The sequence below is a fragment of the Patella vulgata genome, chromosome 3, assembly GCF_932274485.2.
Source record: "Patella vulgata chromosome 3, xgPatVulg1.2, whole genome shotgun sequence".
NCBI lineage: Eukaryota > Metazoa > Mollusca > Gastropoda > Patellidae > Patella > Patella vulgata.
In genome coordinates this window covers 85,035,805-85,060,382 of record NC_065881.2, presented here as the reverse complement: position 1 = coordinate 85,060,382, position 24,578 = coordinate 85,035,805, and the positions used below count along the sequence as shown (strand labels likewise).

Genomic DNA, 24,578 nt, shown 5'->3' with positions numbered 1-24,578 from the left:
CCAACAATACAAGCTTTCCCGCCGTTCAGACGTCAACTTCCGCTTTCAAGTCGCTGACATCATCACCGATAGGTGTCACCAGTAATTGACCTCCAGTACAACTACCTATTTCCGGGAAAACCGCCACCGGGGAAGTTCTAGAAAAGAAACGAAGTTACCAATACAATGTTATGAAAGCATGAGAAAGAAAACAAAATGTACGCAATGGTTGTCTTATATGATTTTGGACTACAAAATAAAGCACTTAAACCATGAAATAGTGCCTTTTTCGGCGATAGGGAATCCCCAGTTGTACGTGACAAGGAGTAGGGTCGCCTGTCCAACCTCGTGGGTTTTCTCCGGGTCCTCCGGTTTCCTCCCACTGCTAAAGACCCCTACGTGCAAGCGAATTATTGAAATAAAATTAAACCATATGTTAGTCCCGAAATGACCTAGTTTGTGTCGAGTGGACGTTAAACCCCATTCCTCTCTCTCTCGGCGATAGGGTCCTAAAGGAGGTAGAGTGAGGGAGAGAGAGAGAGAGAGAGAGAGAGGTAACTCCACTCGACACAAACTAGGTCATTTCAGGACTAACATATGGTTAGAGAGTTTAACGTCCACTCGACACAAACTAGGTAATTTCGGGACTAACATATGGTTCAATTTTATTTCAACAAATCGCTTGCGCATAGGGAGTCTTTAGCAGTGGGAGGAAACCGGAGGACCCGGAGAAAACCCACGAGGCTGTTAGTCACGTACAACTGGGGAATCGAAAACACGCCAGTTGAATCAATGACAGACCTAATGATACAACGCGCACGCGCTAACCATCCGGCCACCCAAACCCCTAAAATTTGAAAAAAGACTTCGAAGTGTACTAGCCACAAATTATTGTACACATAGTGGACACAGTAAAAACACGGTGCCATACTCCACCCCACCTCTTTTCCCACAGACACCATTGTCTTCCTTAAACAGTGACTATTTCGTCGAGAATATTTTCAAATTGTCCGCCCCCACCCCCGAAAACATCTGGCATCGCCACACCAAAAAGGAGTAAGTACCCGGTTTCCAGCCCCTCCCTCACACCTCGAGAATGCCAAGTTTATTTATCTCCAATGAACTTTGACCTGAATGATTCACGAGCAGATCACAACCCCAGGCCCCGCATGAATGTAAAAACTTCCGGAACGTAAGGATCCCTATTATCATTTAAGCCGAAAGAGAACACACACTTTGTCCCCGAATTTATTTGTTAGCTATGGCGACAATAACACAACCATACCTGTCCACATACCCGCCTTCCAGTACTCCCACTGCGTTCCCGTAATCATCTTCTGAGATGGTATGAACAGCACCAAGGTCTCTTGAACAACGGATATTTCTGTGCCTCTGTTGAAGAACAAACAGTTTAATGGCGGCTTGGTGTAGTCTCTGGGACACCTTTTTATCTTCTGACCTAGAACAATAAGAAAAGATTCATGTAATCATATCCTTTAAATTGACCATTTCTGACAATGCCGTTAATTTCTGAAATTATATAGGGGTCCCAGAAGATATATTTTTGGATTCACTTTTCTTTTGAAACGCCAACACACGTCTTTCCCGACTGGGTCAAATTGCGATGGGTTAGCCAACGTTAATGGCGAGGATCTACAAGAATTGTTATGAACAGGGTCCAAGGGAATCGTAATGGTCAAGATCTATAAGAATCGTTATGGCCAGAGGGAATCGTTATGGCGAGGATCTACAAGAATCGTGATGGCCAGAGTCCAAGGGAATCGTTATGACCAGGGTCTACAATAATCGAAATGGTCAGGATCCATGGGAATCGTAACGGCCAGTATCAAAGAAAATAATGTTATGGCGAGGATAACGAGAATTGTCAGTTCGAGAATTCATGGGAATCGCCGGGTCGAGGATCACGAGAGTCGCCTGGACAGGATAACGAGAATAGCCAGGGTGAGGATCACGAAAATCGATCGTCTTAGCGAAGATAATGAGAATCGTCTGTGCGAGGATCACGAGAATCGTCCGAGTGAAGATCACCAGAATTATCTGGGCGATGATCACCAGAATCGTCTGGGCGAGGATCACGAGAATCGTCCGAGTGAAGATCACCAGAATCGTCTGGGCGAGGATCACGAGGATCTCTGCGAGGATCTTGGTGAATAATATCAAAATCAAATTAATAAGAGTAGACAACTTGCCTGTTGGATAAACCTATTGTTCGTCTATTTTCCTCCAGAATTCCAGAAAACTCGGTATGGTTTTGTTCTACTGACGACTGTTTAGTCTGGTAAGCCGAGTCTTGACTTCTAAGATGTTGCTTTATGTCCGAGTCTACCTGAGTCAACGGGTGATGGGACAATGGACTTAAACTTTTATTGAATGAAGAAAGAGCACTGTCACTATCAGTAGTAGACAACACGGATGTTGTCGGGGCTATCAGTCTCTTATTGTTTATCACTGACGCTGGATCCGAGTGTGATTCCCTTCGGATAACTTCGGGAGAATGTACTTTGACTGGATCTGAAACGGAAGAACGAAGTATCGGATGAATATTGTCTAAGTTCAATGGATGATTATAAACTTCGATATATTTATTCCTTTCCTCTGTTTCATCATCCACATAAAAATCCGTTAAATCTTGACTCAAGAATTTTCGTAAAATCTCTAATCTTGCCATATCCATGTTGTCTTCGCGTTCGCGATCCTCATACGACCTCCGCTTTTGGACATCATGGCGAGCTCGTCTGTGGGAAGCAAGTTTATATTTTTTATACCTGTCACTATCAGTACTTGAACCACGTCGCATGCAGCGCTCTTCCCGACAGGAATCGTGGTGGGAACACGGTGATTGTCGGCGATGTCGCCGTCGACGATCCGGGTCCTGGCGATGATTACAATAGTCACAGTTCGTATGATATCCTGGTAAACGATCGTCAAAGCTACGGGACTGATAGTCATCGTGCCTGTGCCGTTGATGGCGATGGTGATGGTGGTGATGATGATAGTTATGTTCCGACACGGATCGCGTACATGCGGAGCATTGATAATTGTCCTCCATTATCTTTATCTTCCGGGGTTCCAAATTGGGAAACCCCGAGGTTGGCACGTCCAAACTTTTGGATATTCTATGATAACCCTCGAGAAAATCTTTTCTGTACCGTTCTTCTCGTTCAACACATTCTAGTCTATCGACCGATCTTGTTTCGTGTAGCTTTGTACGGTTTACGGACAGAAAATTCGGTGAGAGGCAAAGTCGATCGGACTCATCCTTGCCCAGTTGTTTTAGGGCAGCTTCATCTCCGTCAGCTTTTTTCTGATTCTGCGCGACGATGACGTTGGGATAGATATGATCCGTGGACGAAGACGCGTAGCCATTGTTTATAGACCCGTCTAGAGCATAATCATCAAATTGTGTTTCCTGGCGAACTAAATATGGTCCCGTACTATGAGACCGTTTCATCCTGGCGCCCCTATTTACTGATGCTGCAGTCGGGTCGAGGGATGTCGATTTTCTCGGTAGACTACTGGTCGACTTCACCTGTAGATGATCCAACAGCAAACGTCCGCCAACAATCTCGCCATTTTTATCGTCTGCCGGTTCTGATAAAAATGTTGCTGTATTCTGTATGAAGTCAGTCGTTACTGGCGTTGTTATGGGAGTTGTTCCTGCACCATTATAGGACGCAAAGAAACGTTTAGCAATTTTTCTTCCTTCGTTTGCTGGCTGAAATCAAGAAAACATTTATCATAAACAAAACCCTGATAATGATCTCTGTTCTTGATGGACTAGTTTACGTTTGTGTCCCGTCTTCATAAGCCCAGTTGACCGGAACGGTAGGACGTTAAACCCCATTTCATTTCATCATTTCAGTACGGTAGGATCTACTACCGTTTAATAATGACTGCGCAGTTACCACGTTTTATAGTCTCTAAATGACGTCAGACTTGTTCTACGTCACAGCGCTATTCTGAGTGGCGTAGGACAGGGAAGGACTGAGAAGACAAATGGCGTAGGACATGGATGGTCTGAGAAGACGAGTAGCGTAAGATAGGGATGGACCGAGAAAAACGTGGCGTAGGACAGGGATAGGTTGAGTAAACAAGTGGCGTAAGGCAGGGATTGTCTGAGAAGACGATCAAGTAGCGTAAGATAGGGATGGATTGAGAAAACAAGTGGCGTAGGACAGGAATGGACTGGGAAGGAGCCTGCTAGTTTTTAAGCTCGAGGGTCCATAACGTAGTTTAAGGGCCATTTAAAGTCTTGAATTAATGTCGTTTTTGATGAATTGGTGGGCTTGTCCTGTGATATTATATAGTTGGTACTCTAGAAAGCACCATTTACATGCTTCTTAAGTGGGGCCCCTCACAGGACCAGGCCATTTCAATTTATATGGGTTTTTATGATTATTTTACTATTGCAAAGAGTCGAGTCAGGGTAGACTTGAATATTTAACTACGTACCTCAGAAACTGGGGTATACGGTGTTATTAATATGGGTGGTATGTTGGTAAACTTTTGTAAGGATTTTTCCACTGAGTATATATCACTGGAGAACGTTGTTTCATTCATATCAGTTTTATCTTTCTCTGAAAAATATAACACCAAATATGGAAATAGTCAAAGGAAGCGACGTCATTTATGTCTGTTTGCTTCCTGATCCTCCCGCCTTAAAATCACGAATATTCACCAATACCTGGCAGAAAAAGGAAATTCAATTCGATGCTAGACCAAAACGTCAAGCAAAAATGTCATGCAAAAAGGGAGAGAGAGAGAGAAATGGGGTTTAACGTCCACTCGACACAAACTAGGTCATTTCGGGACTAACATATGGTTCAATTTTATTTCCATAATTCGCTTGTGCGTAGGGATCTTTAGCTGTGGGAGTAAACCGGAGGACCCGGAGAAAACCCACGTGGTTGGACAGGCGACCCTACTCCTTGTCACGTACAACCGGGGATTCGAAACCACGCCAGTCGACTCAATGACAGACTTTATGATACAGCGCGCGCACGCTAACCATTCAGCCATCCAACCCCCAGCACTACCTAAGACCAAGGGAAGCAGTTAATAATCTTAGACTGTTAGTCCTACTATGTGGAGCCTATTTCCGGCTCGGAATGTTTCAATTTATTTTTGGGTTTTAGTGATTGATGTTAAATGATTTGACAGGCTTCTACATAAATACATTTTATGGCGTGTACCATCTGTGAAGATCCTGACCTCGTCATAACTAACACCCCCGTAACAGACGACACAAATTAGGCCTATGACACTGGTTAACATCATCCCATCAATCTAGTCGTCATGGTTATAATGCGGTCATAATTAGTTAAAGGTCGTAAGACGGAAATTTCTTAGAATAGCTTATTACCATTTTAAGAGATAAAAGTGGAATGGTGTTTAACGTTCTGCTTTTTTCGTACCAACTAAGCCACATAGTGTGCTATAAGGGGACATTTTGCCCGGACAGCGGCACTACGGACTACTTTATTTTTCGAATTCTAATTCTCTAGTGTTCTTTTACGTGCACGCCAAAGTGTACAGGGGACTTCGTTTTTTTTGTCCTACCCGATAGAATATACACTGTTGCTTGCCACACCCACAAGGGGCAACCACGATGGAAAATCCCTATGTACTATTTCGGGCAACACCGGGATCGAAACCCTGACGTCCTAGTTAATGAGCCAAGATGATGTATTACGAATCCGGTGTTTGGGTCAAAAGACACCCACATTCATTACTTAGTGTCCAAGCGTCCAAGCGCAGTCACCCCATTTTATGGGACAACATTAGATCGGAGACGGTCCTGCACATATGACGTCATATGCGGATTGTGCGTTAGGGTAAGGGTCACACTGATCCGCAGTGAATATTCGCTAGGCGCTACAATGACTGATAAGGATGACATCAATGCGACTTAATGAGTCTTAAATATTAACTTTTTTCCACCGACAAATTAAATTCTAAAACATTTCTATGATGTATTAGAAAAATAAATAAAGACGTTTGACGTATTTGTAGGTAAAAAATATTTCCTATTTAGTGTAAAATGGGTATTAAAATGACTAAAAGGCAGCATTCTGCCCGAAGCTGTAACGTCTTATGTAAACAATGCACGCGCCATTCAGCCAATGCTTGACGCCGCGTGCTGTGACGGCACGTGTTAAAGGCAGTCATCTTTTACAGAGATATTAGAGAAGATTCGTAATTCTCTGTGAAACAGATAGGGTAAGGGTAAGGCTTGAACCAGCGGTAGAGTTATCGCTAGCCCTGTTTACAATCTCGAAACTTTGACGAAATCTGCAGGTCCTAATCCTTACCCTAACCCACATATGACGTCATATGTGCTCAAATGTGCAGGACCGTCGCCGATCTAGCGTTCTCCCATTTAATAGCCTCGTTTTCGTTTACTCACTGTTATCTTTGTTCGGCGTCTTCTTTTTATTGGGTTCACAACATTTGAAATATTTGCCGCATTTTCTTCGGATGAGGTAAAAAATTCCAAAAAAACAGAGCACGGAGAGAATGACTATGAGACCAATCCAGATTGGTTCGCTCATCAAAATATCACTGATTGAGGATTGAGGTGTTAATACGACGATAGCCTGGGAACAGTTGGAACCTGTAAATAAACAAATCAGATAATCAAGTAGGCAAACTTGTTTTAAAAATAGCGTTGCCTTACAATGGATACAGAGAGAGAGAGAGAGAGAAAGAGAGAGAGAGAGAGAGAGAGAGAGAGATGGGGGTTTAACGTCCACTCGACACAAACTAGGTCATTTCGGGACTAAGAGAAAGAGCACAAGCTAGGTCATTTCGGGACTAACATATAATTCAGATTTATTTTATTAATTCGATTGCGCGTAGGCGTCTTTAGCATAGGGAGGAAAGAGAGACAGACAGACAGAGAGAAATGGGGTTTAACGTCCACTCGACACAAACTAGGTCATTTCGGGACTAACATATGGTTTTAATTTTATTTCATTAATTCGCTTGCGCGTTGCGCGTTGGGGTCTTAAGCAGTGAGAGGGGACCGGAAACACGGAGAAAACCCACGAGGTTGGACAGGCGACCCTATTCATTGTCACGTACAACCGGGTATTCGAAATCACGCACGTGCTAAACATTCACACACCCCCCCTCCAGTTCGAGGAAACCGGAGGACCCAGAGAAAACCCACGAGGTTAGACAGGCGACCCTACTCCTTGTAACTACAACCGGAGAATTGAAATCATGCAACGTGCTAACCATTCGGCCATCCAACCCGAAGAATTGTTTTCAATTAAATCTTTTTCAGGCGTATGCTTTCAAGATTCACAAAACAATGTTTAAAATACAGAAAACAAACAAATAGAAAGCTCGTTTAAACGACACAGAAGAGCTGTTTGAAATAAAAGATAGGACTAAAAAAAAACAAACAATAGCAAATTGATAAGTTCACCTTTAAATAGAACCTGGCATCGACATGTTGGTGTATTGGCGCTGCCTGTGCACTGTCCATTCCCATTACACACAGATATCGAACATTCTTGTGACGTCATGTGACAATGTCTTCCCCAGTGTCCGTATTGACAGTCACATTGATAATTGGTCGAATCGTGACGACACGTTCCACGATCACAAGGACCGAGTTCACACCACGTGACCTGACATAGTAAACCTGAAGTAAATATAGTCAAATGTAAATGTCAAGTCAGCTTAAAGATGCATCATAATATATGATTTAGATAAAGAGCTAATCGTTATTGCTATAATAGTTCAAAAATGATAATCAAAAATGTATATACTGAAAATTTCATTTAAATTACTTTCATATAAATAAAGTTGTGTGTGTTTTAAGCTGTAGTTTAGATCGTTTATTATCGTAAAAATAGTACTAGACAATCGAGACTAAATCTCATCGTTAAATTTTTTAAATCTGGCGGTAATTCTAATCTATTCAGGGGATCACGTGGCTAAGTGGGTAAGACGCTAGCTCGCTAGCCTGGAGGTCGGGTGTTCGATCCCTGCATTGGCCGAGAAAGTTCATCCAGATTTTCCGGCGTGGTTCTCCCTTGTCAGTGATGCAGGACGGAGGGGCTGACAAGGAAAGCTGTCTAGCCGTTCGGATGGGACGAAAAACCGAGGTCCCGTGTACACATTGGCGTGCACGTAAAAGATCCCTTGACAGTTGGAATTCGATATAAGAGTAGGCCGTAGTGCCGCTGTCCGGGCAAAATTTCCCTCATAGCACACTGTATGGCGTATGCCCGTCTTCATTAGCCCAGGTTAGGAGCAGAACAGTAGGACGTTAAACCCCATTTCATTTCTAATCTATTCAATATCACAACCATACGATGGTCTAAAGAGAGTCGATTATAACATGGGGTTTAACGTCCACTCGACACAATCTAGGTCATTTCGGACCTAACATATGGTTCAATTTTTATTACAGCGAGAGGAAATCGGAGGACCCGGAGAAAACCCACGAGGTTGGGCAGGTGACCCTACTCCTTGTCATGTACAGCCGGGGAATCGAAACCACGCCAGTTGACTCAATGACAGACCTTATTATTCATAAGACCATCCAACCTCCTGCAATAGGCAGATTTAGCTCTTATATAAATGAAATGAAATGGCGTTTAACGTCATACTGTTTTGCTCCGAAATGGGCTAATGAAGATGGGCAAACGCCATACAGCGTAACATGGGGGGAATTTTGCCCGGGCAGCAGTATTAGGGCCTAGTCTTATATCGAATTCTAACTGTCAAGGAATCTTTTACGTGGCACGCCAACGTGTACTCGGGACCTCGGTTTTTCGTCCCATCCCAACGACTAGACAGCTGACAATGCAGGGATCGAACATCCGACCTCCAAGCTTGCGAGCCAGCGTTTTACCCACTTAGCCACCGTGACCCCCACCTCTTATATAATGCTTCTTTAAAGGGACGATAACACCCTTGCTGGCTTGACAGCTCCAGAAAATAAAAAATAGCCTTATTCTAAGTACTAGATGTGTTAGTGTCCTACCTGTTGTGTAAACTATCCATTAAATCCTATTTTACTTGTCCAGAGGGTTCAAAAATATTTTTAAATCCAAGTCACATTTGAAAAGCTTTACGTCAGGCTTTTCAAATCATTTAGTTGAATTTTTCCAATTTTTTAAATTAGGTGTGTTAAGATGAAATTTGTATCATCAATTAATTGGAATATTGTAAAATAGTACAATTTGTTGACCAGAATAATGATTGGGACATATTATTCAGTTACAACAAGAGTGGTATTGAGCCTTTAACAAACTAATGATGGTAGTCCTAATCTAATGTTTCAATCTTCTACATCTTGTTTCATCAGATTGGTATTTTGTAACACTGAATGCATGTCTGACATTTTTCGATCAAACAGAACAGAAATGAAATGAAATGGGGTTTAACGTCCTACTGTTCTGCTCCTAAACTGGGCTAATGAAGACGGACATACGCCATACAGTGTGCTATGAGGGAAATTTTGCCCGGGCAGCGGCGCTACTGCCTACTCTTATATCGAATTCCAACTGCCAAGGGATCTTTTACATGCACGCCAATGTGTACATGGGACCTCGGTTTTTCGTCCCATCCGAACGACTAGACAGCTGTCCTTGTAGAGCAGTGGGAGGAAACCAGGGAACCTTGAGAAAACCCACAAGGTTTAATTAGCAAGCGACCCTACTCCTTGTGACGTATCTGCTTGCGATCGAAACCAGGTCACTTGACAGATCTTATGATCTAAAGCGCATGCGTAAGACACCCCACACCCCTCCCTACCAAATTATTTTAGTATCAGAGCATCACGTGGACGGGGACCTACCTGTATAGAACTGTGAACAATGACATGTATATGACGATGACGTCATAGTTTTACACGTGCTATTATTCAAACACGTGTCTTCAACACACGACTCTAGAACACCATTAGATATCCCTCTCGTCGCTTCAAGAAAATGTACGTCTGAAAACAAAAAGATATTGAAAATAAATTGACTAGTGAATGACGAATTATGATCAATGACTGACGAAGTCTTGACCTGTTCCTGTCGAAATCCAAGTATTCATAATTAAGTTCCAAGTATTTATAACCAAGTTAAGTTCCAAGTATTTATAACCAAGTTCAGTTCCACGTATGTATAACTAAGTTAAGTTCCAAGTATTTATAACCAAGTTAAGTTCCAAGTATTTATAACCAAGTTAAGTTACAAGCATGTATAACCAAGTTAAGTTCCAAGTATTTATAACTAGGTTAATTTCCAAGTATTATAACTAAGTTAAGTTCCAAGTTATATAGATCCACAAATAGTGGCGGTATATAAATTTCAGATCCACAAATAGTGGCGGTGTATTTAAATTCTAGATCCACAAATAGTGGCGGTGTATTTAAATTCTAGATCCACAAATAGTGGCGGGGTAATTAAATTCTTGATCCACAAATAGTGGCGGTGTATTTGAATTCTAGATCCACAAATAGTGGCGGGGTAATTAAATTCTAGATCCACAAATAGTGGCGGTGTATTTAAATTCTAGATCCACAAATAGTGGCGGGGTAATTAAAGTTTCGATCCACTGATAGTAGCGGGGTATTCCAATTTTAAATCCACTAATAGTGTTGAGGTATTTAAATTTTCTATCCATTGATGGAGCGGGGGGGGGGGGGGGCATTTATGTTTTGGATCCATTGATAGAGGCAGACGCGGGGACACTAGATGCAGCAATGACAAAATGATCGCAAATGATTTTTCGCACAAGACGATAACTTAAAACTGAATATTTACCTAATATGGTCGATATGTTTACAGTAAATGCTTGATACAGACTGTTATATCTGTTCTGTGAATATCGGATATCCAATTCAACTTGGTGAAACTCTGATACAATACTAAGAGTACGATTCTGCGCACTGGTTTCATTGTTTTTAATGGCCTCACAGAGATTGACGAGTTGTTTGTGATACTGGTCGCCAAATGATACCTCAGTAACCACTAGTGTGGAGTTAACACAGCTACCATTGTATCTGAAGACAAAAAAAATATTTTGTTAAAGGGACATTATGGGAGATTAGGTAAAGAGCTGCCGGTTCTTGCTATAATAGTTAAAAACTAGATGATTTAAAGGGAATATGCTGAAATATTCAGCCAAATTGATCCAGTCTGAACCGAGATATTAGCGATTCAATTTTATGCTATCCACCAATGTCATTACTACCGTCGGTACGTTAATAAACAGTCTCGATTATCCATTTATACGTTAAATAAATCATACATCATAAACCGTATTCAAATCCACTAAATAACGAAAGCTAGCGATGACATCGAGAGTTGATTATGGTATGGATAAGTTAATTAATGTCTAATTGTATTAATAGTTTATATAACATGTCAGGCCTAAAGAAAGACCTGCAATAGGAAGATTTAGCTCTTGCATATTCAAGGAAGGTGGGGACAGAGCTGGGTGTGGGGTTGGGGTGGCTGGGCTGTAGCCAGGGGTACCAATACTAAAGGGGCCCTCAAATTAGTTCTAAAAACAAATTTCTTCCATAATTAAATATGTAATTTATCATGTTGTACCAAATAAATCTATTTATCTACCATACTGATATACAAGTGAAATAAAATGAAATGGGGTTTAACGTCCTACTGTTCTGCTCCTATACTGGGCTAGTGAAGACGGGCATACGCCATACTGTGTGCTATGAGGGACATTTGCAAGGGCAGTGGCACTATAGCCTACTCTTATATCGAATTCCAACTGCTAAGTGGTCTTTAATTTGCGTGCCAATGTATACAAGGGACCTCGGTTTTTCGTCCCATACGAACGACTAGACAGCTGTCCTTGTCAGGGCCTCCGTTCTGCTCCACTGACAAGGGGAAACCACGTCAGAAAAAAATCCTGATGAGTTTTCTCGGCCAATGCAGGGATCGAACATGCGACCTCCAGACTAACGAGCAAGCGTCTTACCCAATTAGCCACCGTAGATCCCCACTGATATACAAATTGCATTTGTGTGAGTATGACGGGAAATGACCAGAACATCCCCCCCCCCGACTTTTGACTGTTTATGCAAGGCGCCCATTGACATTTTAGGCGACATGAAGTTAGCTTGTTGTTCGTTGTTCGGTGTTCGGTATTCGCGAATAACGAACAACGAGCTGGATTTTGTTCGTTATTCTTGTTCGTTATTCGCGAATAACGAACAACGAGCTGGTTTGTTGTTCGTTATTCACCAGATATGGAATGAGTAATATAATAAAGGCACTTTTAGAGAGAATATGCCGAGAGTTGGTTTTTATTAGCCTAATTGGTTCATAAATCTTCAAAGTCTTGGGAATAAATATTCTAACAAACTGGCTCGTTGTTCGTTGTTCGCCAATATGAAACAGCTCGTTGTTCGGGTATAATGAGAGGTTGTTGGAATCTTTTACCCAAGACTTAGAATATTTATGAACCAATTAGGCTAATAAAAACCCACTCCCGGCATAGTCTCTCTAAAAGTGCCTTTATTATATTACTAATTCTATATCTGGCGAATAACGAACAACAAACCAGCTCGTTGTTCGTTATTCGCGAATACCGAACAACAAACTAGCTCTAAAAGTGCCTTTATTATATTACTAATTCTATATCCAGTGAATAACGAACAACAAACAACGAACAAGCTAGCTTCACGTCGCCGACATTTTAAGCCAGGAGCCCCATGCAAGCTTAATCCATCCCTGGGTGGAAAGGGCTGAAGGGTGTTATTGGAGGTGATACGGGTAAGGAAGAAGGTGATACAGGTAAAGGTGTACCTACCTGTTTAAGCCTACAAAGGTGAAGGTTATTAATAGTTTATATCGTATAGGAGCTGATATAAGTGTTGTATATCTATAATCATCTGTGTGGTGATACGGGTAGTTTAAACTGTATATTATTATACTATCATCAACTTCTAATTCTTGTCTATTCTTTAAAACACCACCACCGGAAGTACCAACTAAATAAAAACATTCAAAATAATATTGTTAAACTTTCCGAAAAGTGGTGTGCTGTTCGTATATCAGGGAACGACAAGCTTGTTCCGTCTTATCTCAGGGTGTATGCGCGCTGTATCATTAGGTCTGTCATTGAGTCAACTGCCGTGGTTTCGATTCCCCTCTCGTACGTGACAAGGAGTAGGGTCGCCTGTCCAATCTCGTGAGTTTTCTTCGGGTCGTCAGGTTTCCTCCAACTGCTTAAGACCCCTACGCGCAAACGAATTATTGAAATAAGATTGAACCATATGTTAGTCCCGAAATGACATAGTTTGTGTCGAGTAGACGTTACCCCCCCCCCCCCCGCTCTCTTGAATGGTTTAACGCTTGCGCTTTAGATAAGAAGGTCTGTCGTTGAGTCAAGAGGTGTGGTTTCGATCATGGGTGGCGCCCTAGATTTGGACCCCCCCCCCCCCGTCTAGTTGAGAGTTTCTAGATCCACCACTGCTTCCTGGTTAGGGAGTCAGCGCCTTATTCGTTGAGCCACCGCGGTTCGTATGTCGCAAACCAGTTACTTACCTGTCGTATAGGACCCTTTAAAGCCGTCTGTCTCCCTTAATTCCTTGGCTCTGTATAATATCTTTATAATATTACCACTGGATATAAATTCTTTGCCTTCGATTGTCATATTGCTAACACAAAGAACACTGCTACCAATATCCACTGCCACGCTGCAGGCTAAATTATCTGCTACGACTGGCGGAATCAGAGATGTGAAAGTTAATAGAACACGCGACCCAACCTCTCCAATGATAGTCGTCACACAGTCCACATCCGCCGCGAAAGGTAATCCCAGGTTGAAGCTAGAAAAAATTCCTGATTGATTAGTCAACCGTAAGTTCGAACACATCTCCATATTCACTGCTTTCCACTGAACTTTGACCCCCGCCCTTCCTATGGAACCATCACTGACAAACCTCAAGTTCAGTTCGTCATCGGACGATAGTATATGTCTGGGTTTAGTTAAATTCCCGCATAGTTTTATTACCTGGTGGCTGTCGTTTATCATGAAATAATCATACAGACAATCTATTTGATATTCAACGTCTAATTCAACAACAGTTAGTATGATACGACGGTTGTCTACTTTCACTTTCCAATAAAGGTCAAGGTTATTTTGATACACGCCGCCATCTTGTTCCGGAATTGTTATTGCACCTTGGTATGTGTTTATTGTTACTACTTGATGCTCGTCTGGTGAAACTAGATAATAGAAAAATAAACTTTGAACATAATAATATCGCCATTTATATCAGATTGTAGATAGGAGAGAGAAATGGGGTTTAACGTCCACTCGACACAAACTAGGTCATTTCGGGACTAACATATGGTTTAATTTTATTTCAATAATTTGCTTGCGCATAGGGTTTTTTAGCAGGGGGAGGAAATCGGAGAACCCGGGGACCCTACTCCTTTTCACGTTCAACCGGGGATTCGAAACCACGTCAGTTGACTCAATGACAGGCCTTATATGATACAGCGCGCACGTGCTTACCATTCGACCATCCAATCCCCAGTTAGTATTGAAGAACAATTTTCAAAGCACATTCAAACCATATGTAGTTAGACCTACCTGGGCACGGTTTCTGGCAAATAAAGGGAAGTAACTGATTCTGACTTCTAGTAACTATAGTTACATTGGTGGGTATTAAAGTTACGTTGTTTATCATCTTCGTCTGCCAGGTCATCGACAACATGGTGTTATCTAAAAGTTATAAAACAAAATACGATGCTAATAAAACATCCGAATTCTAAAAACAGGGCCCTTATTCACGAAAACTTAAACTAAGTTACAACCGAAATTTTAAGAAATACTGCAACTTCATTGGATATATGCAAATTGATTTTACTGGTCAGCCAATCGAATTGCAGTATTTCTTAAAATTTCGGTTGTAACTTACTTTAAGTTTTCGTAGATAAGGGCCCTGTAGTGTTACAATTTATCGTAGATTCTATGAAGTTTTGAATTGGCGAAATAGGATATTGTCGACCTGTTTCAACGATACCTAAACAGTTGTATGGACACAACGTAAATACCCAGTCTTGTAATCGTTGCTAATAGTTACCTGACGGGTTTACTTCAATCCATATATGGTAGGCACCGTCTCTTAAATCTAATAAAATAAAAATTAAAATATTAAACAATAACATTTAGATAAATACAGCTCGGGGTAAGTTTTATTTTGACTGATCGCGTCCCGAAATATAAACTCTGTAATAAAGATACTTTATATAGAATTAAGATAAAGAGCTGACCTTTCTCGCTCAATCTGATTAAAATACAGATTTATATTTCGTTTCGTTTTTTTATACTTTCGATGGCCTACACTACATGAAGATCTGACAAGTTATAGCGATAGGTCACATCATATGACCCTATGATGTCAGACATTTGATTAACCAATCAGCATTGATTTTACTAGTGGATTACCCACAGTTCCGTGCAAAACACGCCTAAAGCTCGCCGTAACAGACCGTTTCATTGCCTTATCCCTGACACCATTCAGAACACGAGTTAAATAACAACTCTTCCAGATCCAAGTGTAGTAAAGACAAGTAAAACGAAATCTTGAACTATAAAAACGAAACGAAATAGGATCTGTGTTTTAACCAGATTGTTTCTCGCTATAATAGTTTAAAAATAGATAATGAAAGATTGATATATTGAAAATTTCTGTCAAATTACTTCATTCTACACGAAGTTATGACTGGTTGAAGAATAGAGTGGTAACTATTTTGATTGCTACCATTGATTCATCCGATCGTCTTGATAGTTGATTATGGGCCTGGCATGTTAATAAATGTCTAATTATTAATTTAGATAATATTTCAGGCTAAAGAAAGACCTTCAATAGGCAGATTGAGATCTTGTATAATGTATGTTTTATCAATATATTTACCTGTATTTAAATAAACTGTAGCACCTATAAATCTTTCAGCTGTAGTCATTGGTCTCCACAATTCGCCATTTTCATCTTGACAGACACGCCTGGCATCTTCCAATAACATCTTGTTTTGATGAATTACCAATAAACCTCTATCGCTAGGTAATGAGTGCGATTCACACCTGTCCTCACCTGCCCAAAAATCAATACGTTTAATCTATATAATTACAGCTAATCACGTTCGTTAATATGTTAGGTTTATTATAAACTTCAATTTCATCATTCAAACTGTTTTTGTTTTTTACGTATCCTAAACAGTTTCTTCCGGGATGTCAAAAGAAAATTATTGACACAACTTCCGGTTATTATTCTTGAGTGGCATATTAGGCGTTTTTACGGGAAACCGATTAGGGCTAACCGATTTGCATTTCCTTTCCAAACACATTTACGGCAAAAATTAGCCTAATCGGTTTCACCTAATTGTCGTATTTACCACGACGATTTGCCAAATCGATTATGCAAATCTTCCAACTTGCTCGCCTGCCGGATTGACGATCTTTTGAATTTCACGTTAAAATATGAATATTATGGACATTCCTAATAAAAATACGTGGCATTTAGGGACAGTCAACTGGTACAACTTTTCGTTTTTATTTTTGGGCGGTGTCGCCAAGAACATAATAAAGAAAAGTGAATTTTTTTCACATTTTTCCTCAATTCTTCAGTTTTCAGCCATCTTGCGAGGCAACTCACTGCGTTTACGAGAACCGATTCGAATACCAACTCGCGACCTATGTCTTTGTACAAAACGAGATAGGTAATCAAAACCGATTTGTTTTCTCGTAAAAACGCCTTTATTGATTGAGTCTATTAAAAAAAAAACACAACACAATTTTATATGGAATACAATCACTGCTTCATATAGCACGACGTTTCGACAATTATTCTCTTATCGTTATCAAGTACAGATGATATTTGAAAACAAGTACTTGATAACGATAAGAGAATACATGTTGAAACGTCGTGCTATATGTGTATAAACCAGTGATTGTTTTCCATATAAAATTATGTTGTGTTTTTTTAACTTTCGGTTACATAAATGACCTTGGCTAACGAATCAATCAATACCGAATTTGAATAGCGTAATTCCCGGAGCAGACCGATTAACATTGGTTGGCGTCTGACAAAACAAATGTTTTATACCTTTTTTGAATTTCCCGCAAACGAAATATGTTATACGCAAAAAACGACCAACATTTGTTCAAAAGAAACCGATGACTGACGTTTAGATCTATTTTATAAGGCGAACTTCAAAGTTTGGTCAAAGGTCACGAGATGTAAACAGGGCTAGCGCTAATCCCAACCCTGGACCTAATGATTACCATAACCCTAACTTACAATCTCGACAACAATCACGTGTCCTAGCCTTATTTACATCTCATCGAACATGACAAAAATTGAGCTGGCCTTAACAAATAGATTTGGCCGATGATGGACCCAAACATCACGTGGTAAAAATTGGCGACGTCAGCCATTTCTGTACCACGTGAACGTTAACCAACAAATGTTCGTGTTGATGTCCAACGCAGGCCGGCTAACCTTTGTCGGAAAACATTGTTCAGCCAACAAATGTTAGCGGGTCTGCGGTGGACTTTAACAATGAAGACTCAGAGAAATCCCACGCGGTTTTACACCCTTTATGAACTTTGATCATAATATGTTAATCAAATGACGAATACGAGCGCCAGACCAAGACAATGTAAAGATTCGTTCGTACGCTGGCTCGCTAGCCGGGAGGTTGGGTGTTCGATCCCTGCATTGGCCGAGAAAGTTCATCCAGATTTTCCGGCGTGGTTTCCCCTTGTCAGTGATGCAGGATGGAGGGCCTGACAAGGACAGCTGTCTAGTCGTTCGGATGGGACGAAAAACCGAGGTCCCGTGTACACATTGGCGTGCACGTAAAAGATCCCTTGGCAGTTGGAATCCGATATAAGTGTAGGCCGTAGCGCCGCTGCCCGGGCAAAATTTGCCTCATAGCACACTGTATGGCGTATGCCCGTCTTCATTATCCCAGGTTAGGAGCAGAACAGTAGGACGTTCAACCCCATTTCATTTCATTTCATTTCGTTCCTAGAGTTTTACGTCCCCTTCCACCTAAGGTGATATCGTATACAATGTGTAAAGATTGTGTGTGAAATAGCTTTATTTAACGTCCGCTTCCACCGAGGTGATTATTTCAACCTACCTTTTATAGCAGAAACTTGAAGTTTAAAACCGCGAAATGTTCGCGAGTTATCCGTCGTAAACCTCATATAGACAACGTTACTGGATAACCTCTGGTTTAAAAGTTTAGACTTGTCTGTCCAGTCACCACACAGTTTCACTGTTGAATTGTCTTGTAGTTCGAATGGCGTCCTGCTGACAGACAAATAATCATATGTACACCTAAAAATGAAAATTGTTCAAATTAATGACGAAACGAAAAAATAAAAAAAGCAAATTGAAGAAAAAGGGGAGGTATTACATTTTTCTTGACGATGTAGATCCAGAAAGGTACACCATTACCATCATGCATCTAAAGTCTGGCTTGAATGATCAAGTAACAAATGCTTCACTCGGGCATTACTGAAAACTGCTCTTCATTAAAATGTCCGATATTTGTACGAAGAATCAGATTAAAAGCAATAAAACAACCCAAATGAAAACCGTAGAACAACTTTCGTGGTTTTAAACGAGCTTCGTTAAGGTATGGCCATGCACTAGAGACCAGAAGAGAGTAAAATAAAGCCATCAACCACTGGTCTCCGTATAGTGCTAGCATCACAAAGTAATATAACGTCATCAATGACTAGTCCCCGTATTGTGCCAGCACCACTGAGTAAAATAACGTCATCAACCAATAGTCCCCCTATAGTGCTAGCACCACAGAGTAAAATAACGTCATCAATGACTAGTCCCCGTATATTGCTAACACCACTGAGTAAAATAACGCCAGCAACCACTAGTACCCGTATAGTGCTAGCGCCACTAAGTAAAATAACGCCATCAACCACTAGTCCCCGTATAGTGCTAACACCATTGAGTAAAATAACGATTTCAATGACTAGTCCCCGTAGAGTGCTAGAACCACGGAGTAAAATAACGTCATCAACCACAAGTCCCCTATAGTGCTAGCACCACTGAGTAAAATAACGTCACCAATGGCTAGTCCCCCTATAGTGCTAGGACCACAGAGTTAAATAACGTCATCAACCACTAATCCCCGTAGAGTGCTAGCACCACTGAGTAAAATAACGTCACCAATGACTAGTCCCCGCACGGTGCTAACACCACTGAGTAAAATAACGTCATCAATGACTAGTCCCCGTATATTGCTAACACCACTGAGTAAAATAACGCCAGCAACCACTAGTCCCCGTATAGTGCTAGCGCCACTAAGTAAAATAACGCCATCAACCACTAGTCCCCGTATAGTGCTAACACCACTAAGTAAAATAACGTCATCAACCACTAGTCCTCGTATAGTGCTAGAACCACTAAGTAAAATAACGTCATCAACCACTAGTCCCCGTATAGTGCTAGAACAACTAAGTAAAATAACGCCAGCAACGTCTAGTATTAGGCCAACTGAGTAAAATTATTTTAAAAATCACAAAAGATATTTAATTTGTTAGCTACGTTAACTCCTCAAATGAGAATTGATATCAAATGTTTTGAAAAGAGTAAGCATATCCTGCCTTGTACCTCATTACGTAGAGATGAAATGGGCCTTGATTTCAGAGAGAGGGTTTAACGTCCGCTCCACGTATTGGCTTATTTTGGGACTAACATATTAATGTTATATTCTTTTTTCAATAATACGCATGCGTCTTTAGTAGTTGGAGAAGAGTATAAACGAGTTTTGGCATGCAATCCCAATTCTTGGCCCGTCACGTACAGGTGTCGGAACGATGCCATGACACTTGACTCAATTACAGACGTGGGGTGGGGTCTAGTGGTTTAAAGCTTAAAGCATTCGCGTGAAAGTATAAGGCCAGTCATTAAGTCAAGTGTCTCTTCTTGGCACGTCACATACATGTGTCGGAATGATACCACAACATCTGACTCAATTACAGACGTTACAACACTGAGACACGAACTAGGTCATTTCGCGACTAACACGTGGTTCAATTTTATTTCAATAATTCGCTTGCGCGTAGGGTTCTGTTTAGCAGCGAGAGGAAACCGGGGGACACGGAGAAAACCCATGAGGTTGGACGAGCGACCCTCCTCCTTGTCAATCAATGGCAGACCGTATGGTACAGCGCGCACGTGCTAACCTTTCGGCCATCCAAGCCCACATACAACACTGAGAGTCACCACCCCCTCCACTAAACACGACAGTAAGTACCTTCCCTACAGGGAGTCACCACATCCCCTCTACTTAACACGACAGTAAGTACCTACCCTACAGGCAGTCACCACATCCCCTCCACTAGACAGGACAGTAAGTACCCACCACACCCCCTACACTAAACACGACAGTAAGTACCCACCACACCCCCTCTACTAAACACGACAGTAAGTACCCACCACACCCCCTACACTAAACACGACAGTAAGTACCCACCACACCCCCTACACTAAACACGACAGTAAGTACCCACCACACCCCCTACACTAAACACGACAGTAAGTACCCACCACCCCCCCTACACTAAACACGACAGTAAGTACCTACCACATCCCCTGCACTAAACACGACAGTAAGTACCCACCACACCCCCTACACTAAACACGACAGTAAGTACCCACCACACCCCCTACACTAAACACGACAGTAAGTACCCACCACACCCCCTGCACTAAACACGACAGTAAGTACCCACCACACCCCCTACACTAAACACGACAGTAAGTACCTACCACATCCCCTGCACTAAACACGACAGTAAGTACCCACCACACCCCCTACACTAAACACGACAGTAAGTACCCACCACACCCCCTACACTAAACACGACAGTAAGTACCTACCACATCCCCTCTACTAAACACGACAGCAAGTACCCACCACACCCCCTGCACTAAACACGACAGTAAGTACCTACCCTACAGACGGTTCCACATAGAAATCTTTAAACTTAACATCCAAGTAAAGGCTAGGTGACGCTGTTACAACCACGTGACAGTCCAAGAAATTTGAATAATTATTGGAGTAGTTTGGACTGTGTATTTCTACGCTGCTTGTTATACTGTCTAGATGAATATTCTGATCGCAGTCTTTAGGCACGTCTAAAATTGGAAGAAATCCTGAAACAGATAAGACGAGAAAACATACAGTCGTTCGGATGGGACGAAAAACGGATGTCCCATGTACACATAGGCGAGCATGTAAAAGAAACATTGCCAGTTGGAATTCGATATATGAGTAGACCGTAGCGCCGCTGTCCTGGTACACTTGCCCTTGCAGCACACTGTATGGCGTAAACCCGTCTTCATTAGCTCAGTCGGAACAGAACAGTAGGATGTTAAACCCCATTTCATTTCTGAAACAGCAATAAAGATCTGCGCTTTACGTCAACTCAAAACAACTATTGCGGCAAGAGAGGTAAAATTTCCTAATCGTGGTTACATTTTCACCCTATGCTAGATTGACCTCTCATTTTACGACTGGCTTTTTCCACAAGCATCCTAGAAGATATCGGTCTGCGAATATCACCCAAGGAGGTAGCGGAATTAAAGCTTGGATATGGAATAGACTACCACAATCAATGAAACAATCACCATCTGTGGGCCATTTTAAATCTCAACTCAAAACATTCTTATTTCAAAACCCTGATCTGTAAATAATCAGTGAATATAAAAACCAACAGCACCTTAGAAACTGTTTTCTAACGCGCTTTATAAATGGCCATATTATTATTATTATTATTAAAACGAGAAGTTCAGTTCCCTTTCCTCGATTTGGTACTTACCCGTTGTGTAACACTGACAAATATATAAATTATTTACGGAACAATCTCGATCATTCCACATATACCGATCAACAAGTTCCGATTCCTTGCCGGAATGGCGAAAGGATCGCCGTAGTTCTACGCAATCTTCATTGGACAGGCCGTCATCACTCGGCTGACTCTTACTACCATCACCATCGGGCCAACCTTTAAACCAATCTAAATTTGAAAAAAAAATTATCAAAATATTAATCTAACACCTGGTTTAATTTTATTTCAATAATTCGCTTGCGCGTTGGGATCTTTAGCAGTGGGAGGAAACCGGAGGACCCGGAGAAAACCAACGAGGTTGGACAGGCGACTGGGGTAAGCTCGGGGCCTATACAGAAGTTAATATGCCCTCGCGTAGCTTGGGCCTACCCTTTGTTAGTCTTCTAAACGAGAAAATTGGATACCTATTTCTTTCTTGATCTATTATCTGTTTCATAGTTTTGCCGTCTCTGGAGATTTGGTATTCAGGATATACTCTAGAAAGCAGCATTTACAGTAGAGACTACGGCATTCAAGTGGTGTGGGACTAGGTAGATAGCTCCATATTTGTTTACGTGTCTAAAATACAGATTTATATTTCGTTTCGTTTTTGTTTTTTTCGATGGCCTCCACTACATGAAGATCTGACCGGTTGTAGTGAGGGGTCGTGTCAGTGGTCATACGATCGGATAATGACCCTGTGACGTCAGACATTTGATTAGCCAATCAGCATTGGACGTTTCTAGTGGGACACCCACAATTCCGTGAGCCGCATACTAGGAACTCGCCGCAATAGACCATTTCATTGGCTAATCCCTGATATCAACAACAGTGCGGGTTATATAACAACTTTTCCAGATCCTAGTGCAGTAAAGACAAGTAAAACGAAATTTTGAAATATAAAAAACGAAACGAAATAGGATCTGTGTTTTAATCCGATTGACGTTTAGATGAACTGGAATGACTTACCAGCATAGGTGACCTTTGACCCTCTCGTCCAGTAGAAATCTGATTCGTATTGGATATCATTGGCACCAATCCAAAATGATGACGTTTGGTCGGAACAATTACTAAAAAGAAAACACAGCGATGGAAATCCCGGCTGAATTTAAGAAAACCACCGAACCTTTATTAAATGGGGTTTAACGTCCTACTTTTCGAGCCTAATAAAGATGGACACACGTCATGTGCGCGTTAAATCATAAGGTCTGTCATTGAGTCAAGTGGCGTGGTTTCGATTCCCCGCTTGTGGGTTTTCTCCGGCTCCTCCGGTTTCCTCCCACTGCCAAAGAACCCTACGTACATATGCGAATTATTAAAATACAATTGAACCATATGTTAGTCCCAAAATGACCTAGTTTGTGTCGAGGGGAGTTATTCCCCATTTCTCTCTCTAGTCAATGCGTGCGCAGGACACCTGAACCAGGCTGAACAATCCGGAGGCTGGAACACGTGATCCCCTGGCTAGTGGTCCAGTGTCTTACTAATAGGACGGGAGCCACGGTGGCTCACGGAGTAGGATGTTGGATCGCTATCCTGAGGTAGCGGGTTCGATCCCGGTGTTGGTCGAGAAAGTTCATCGGGTTTTTCTGACGCGGTTTCCCCTTGTCAGTTGGAATTCGATATAAGAGTAGGCTGTACAGCCACTGCCCGGGCAAAATTTCCCTCATAGCACTCTGTATGGCCTATGCCCATCTTCCTTAGCCCAGTCTGGGCAGAACAGTAGGACGTTAAACCCCATTTTAATACCTTGGTCTTGCTTGTGATATATAAAATGTAAAATGACAATACTCACCTTTTTAGGAGTTGTGTGTTTATAACTTCTTGTTGTTTCACGTTTAATACAGACATTAAATGTCCACCACGTGATCGACAGTCGCGCTCACTTTCCCACCAAGAACGTGCCTGGTATACAATCTCAAAACACGTGTTATCTTTATTTAGCACATTAATCGCGCACGTGCTATTATTCTCCAAACTAATCGTCTGCCATTCTAAACTAAATCCTTTTCTAGTATTGACATCGTCGCTCACGAAACGTAACGTCACTGTCGGTTTATAAGATCTGAAAGTTAGGAAATCTTCCTGGCCACTCCAGTCCCCACAGATCCTTTGTGTTTGATCGTTAATCGTCAGTTCCAAGTAATCCTTATTGCATTCGGACCCTATTTGTCGTTTTTCGTCATTGTCAGATTCCGTGTGGAACTTTGAAAATTTCAACACTATTCCACCCGAGGCGTCGTCGACGTTAATATTGTAATAACAGTCCTCACTATTAGCATAGTTTTGTGAATATTTCGTGCTGGCTAAAACGCCATGGTTTAAATTAAACGTTTGATTTTCACACACTTCCTGTCCGCGGTACCACAAGCTAAATCCGCTATTCAGAACTAAAGACTCTGAAATGAATGTAACAGATATTTCCGAAGACGTTGACTGGAATTGGAATTCTTTCTGCTCGTAAAACCGTTCTCCAGCGCACCATTTTCGTGACGTATTAGTCACGTGATCGGTGATTATTAAGGCATCCTGACAGTTATTGAGTTCGAGGCTAAGGTTTGTAATTGTCACATAAACCCTGAAGTTCACGGGAAGTATGATATGAGTTACACAATGGCGGTGATTGACCGGTGGATAATCTGACGGATAGGTCGGACTAGTAACGGTTCCGTTCATATCAAATAGAGTAGCGTTACATCCTGAAACAAACAAGTACA

At 41.6% G+C, this 24,578-nt stretch overlaps 1 protein-coding gene across 1 annotated transcript; it reads right to left on the bottom strand.

Moving 5' to 3' along the window:
- Positions 1–1,502: 1,502 nt before the first annotated feature.
- On the bottom strand, positions 1,503–24,297 carry LOC126815047 (uncharacterized; the record flags this gene model as incomplete). Its single annotated transcript, XM_056099460.1, has 9 exons — positions 1,503–1,509; positions 2,856–3,715; positions 4,453–4,577; positions 6,407–6,596; positions 13,999–14,102; positions 18,141–18,229; positions 21,918–22,050; positions 22,831–22,931; positions 24,068–24,297. Coding segments are annotated over 9 exons (1,839 nt in total), but the record flags the coding sequence as incomplete, so codon positions are not given.
- Between the last annotated feature and the right edge of the window lie 281 nt (positions 24,298–24,578).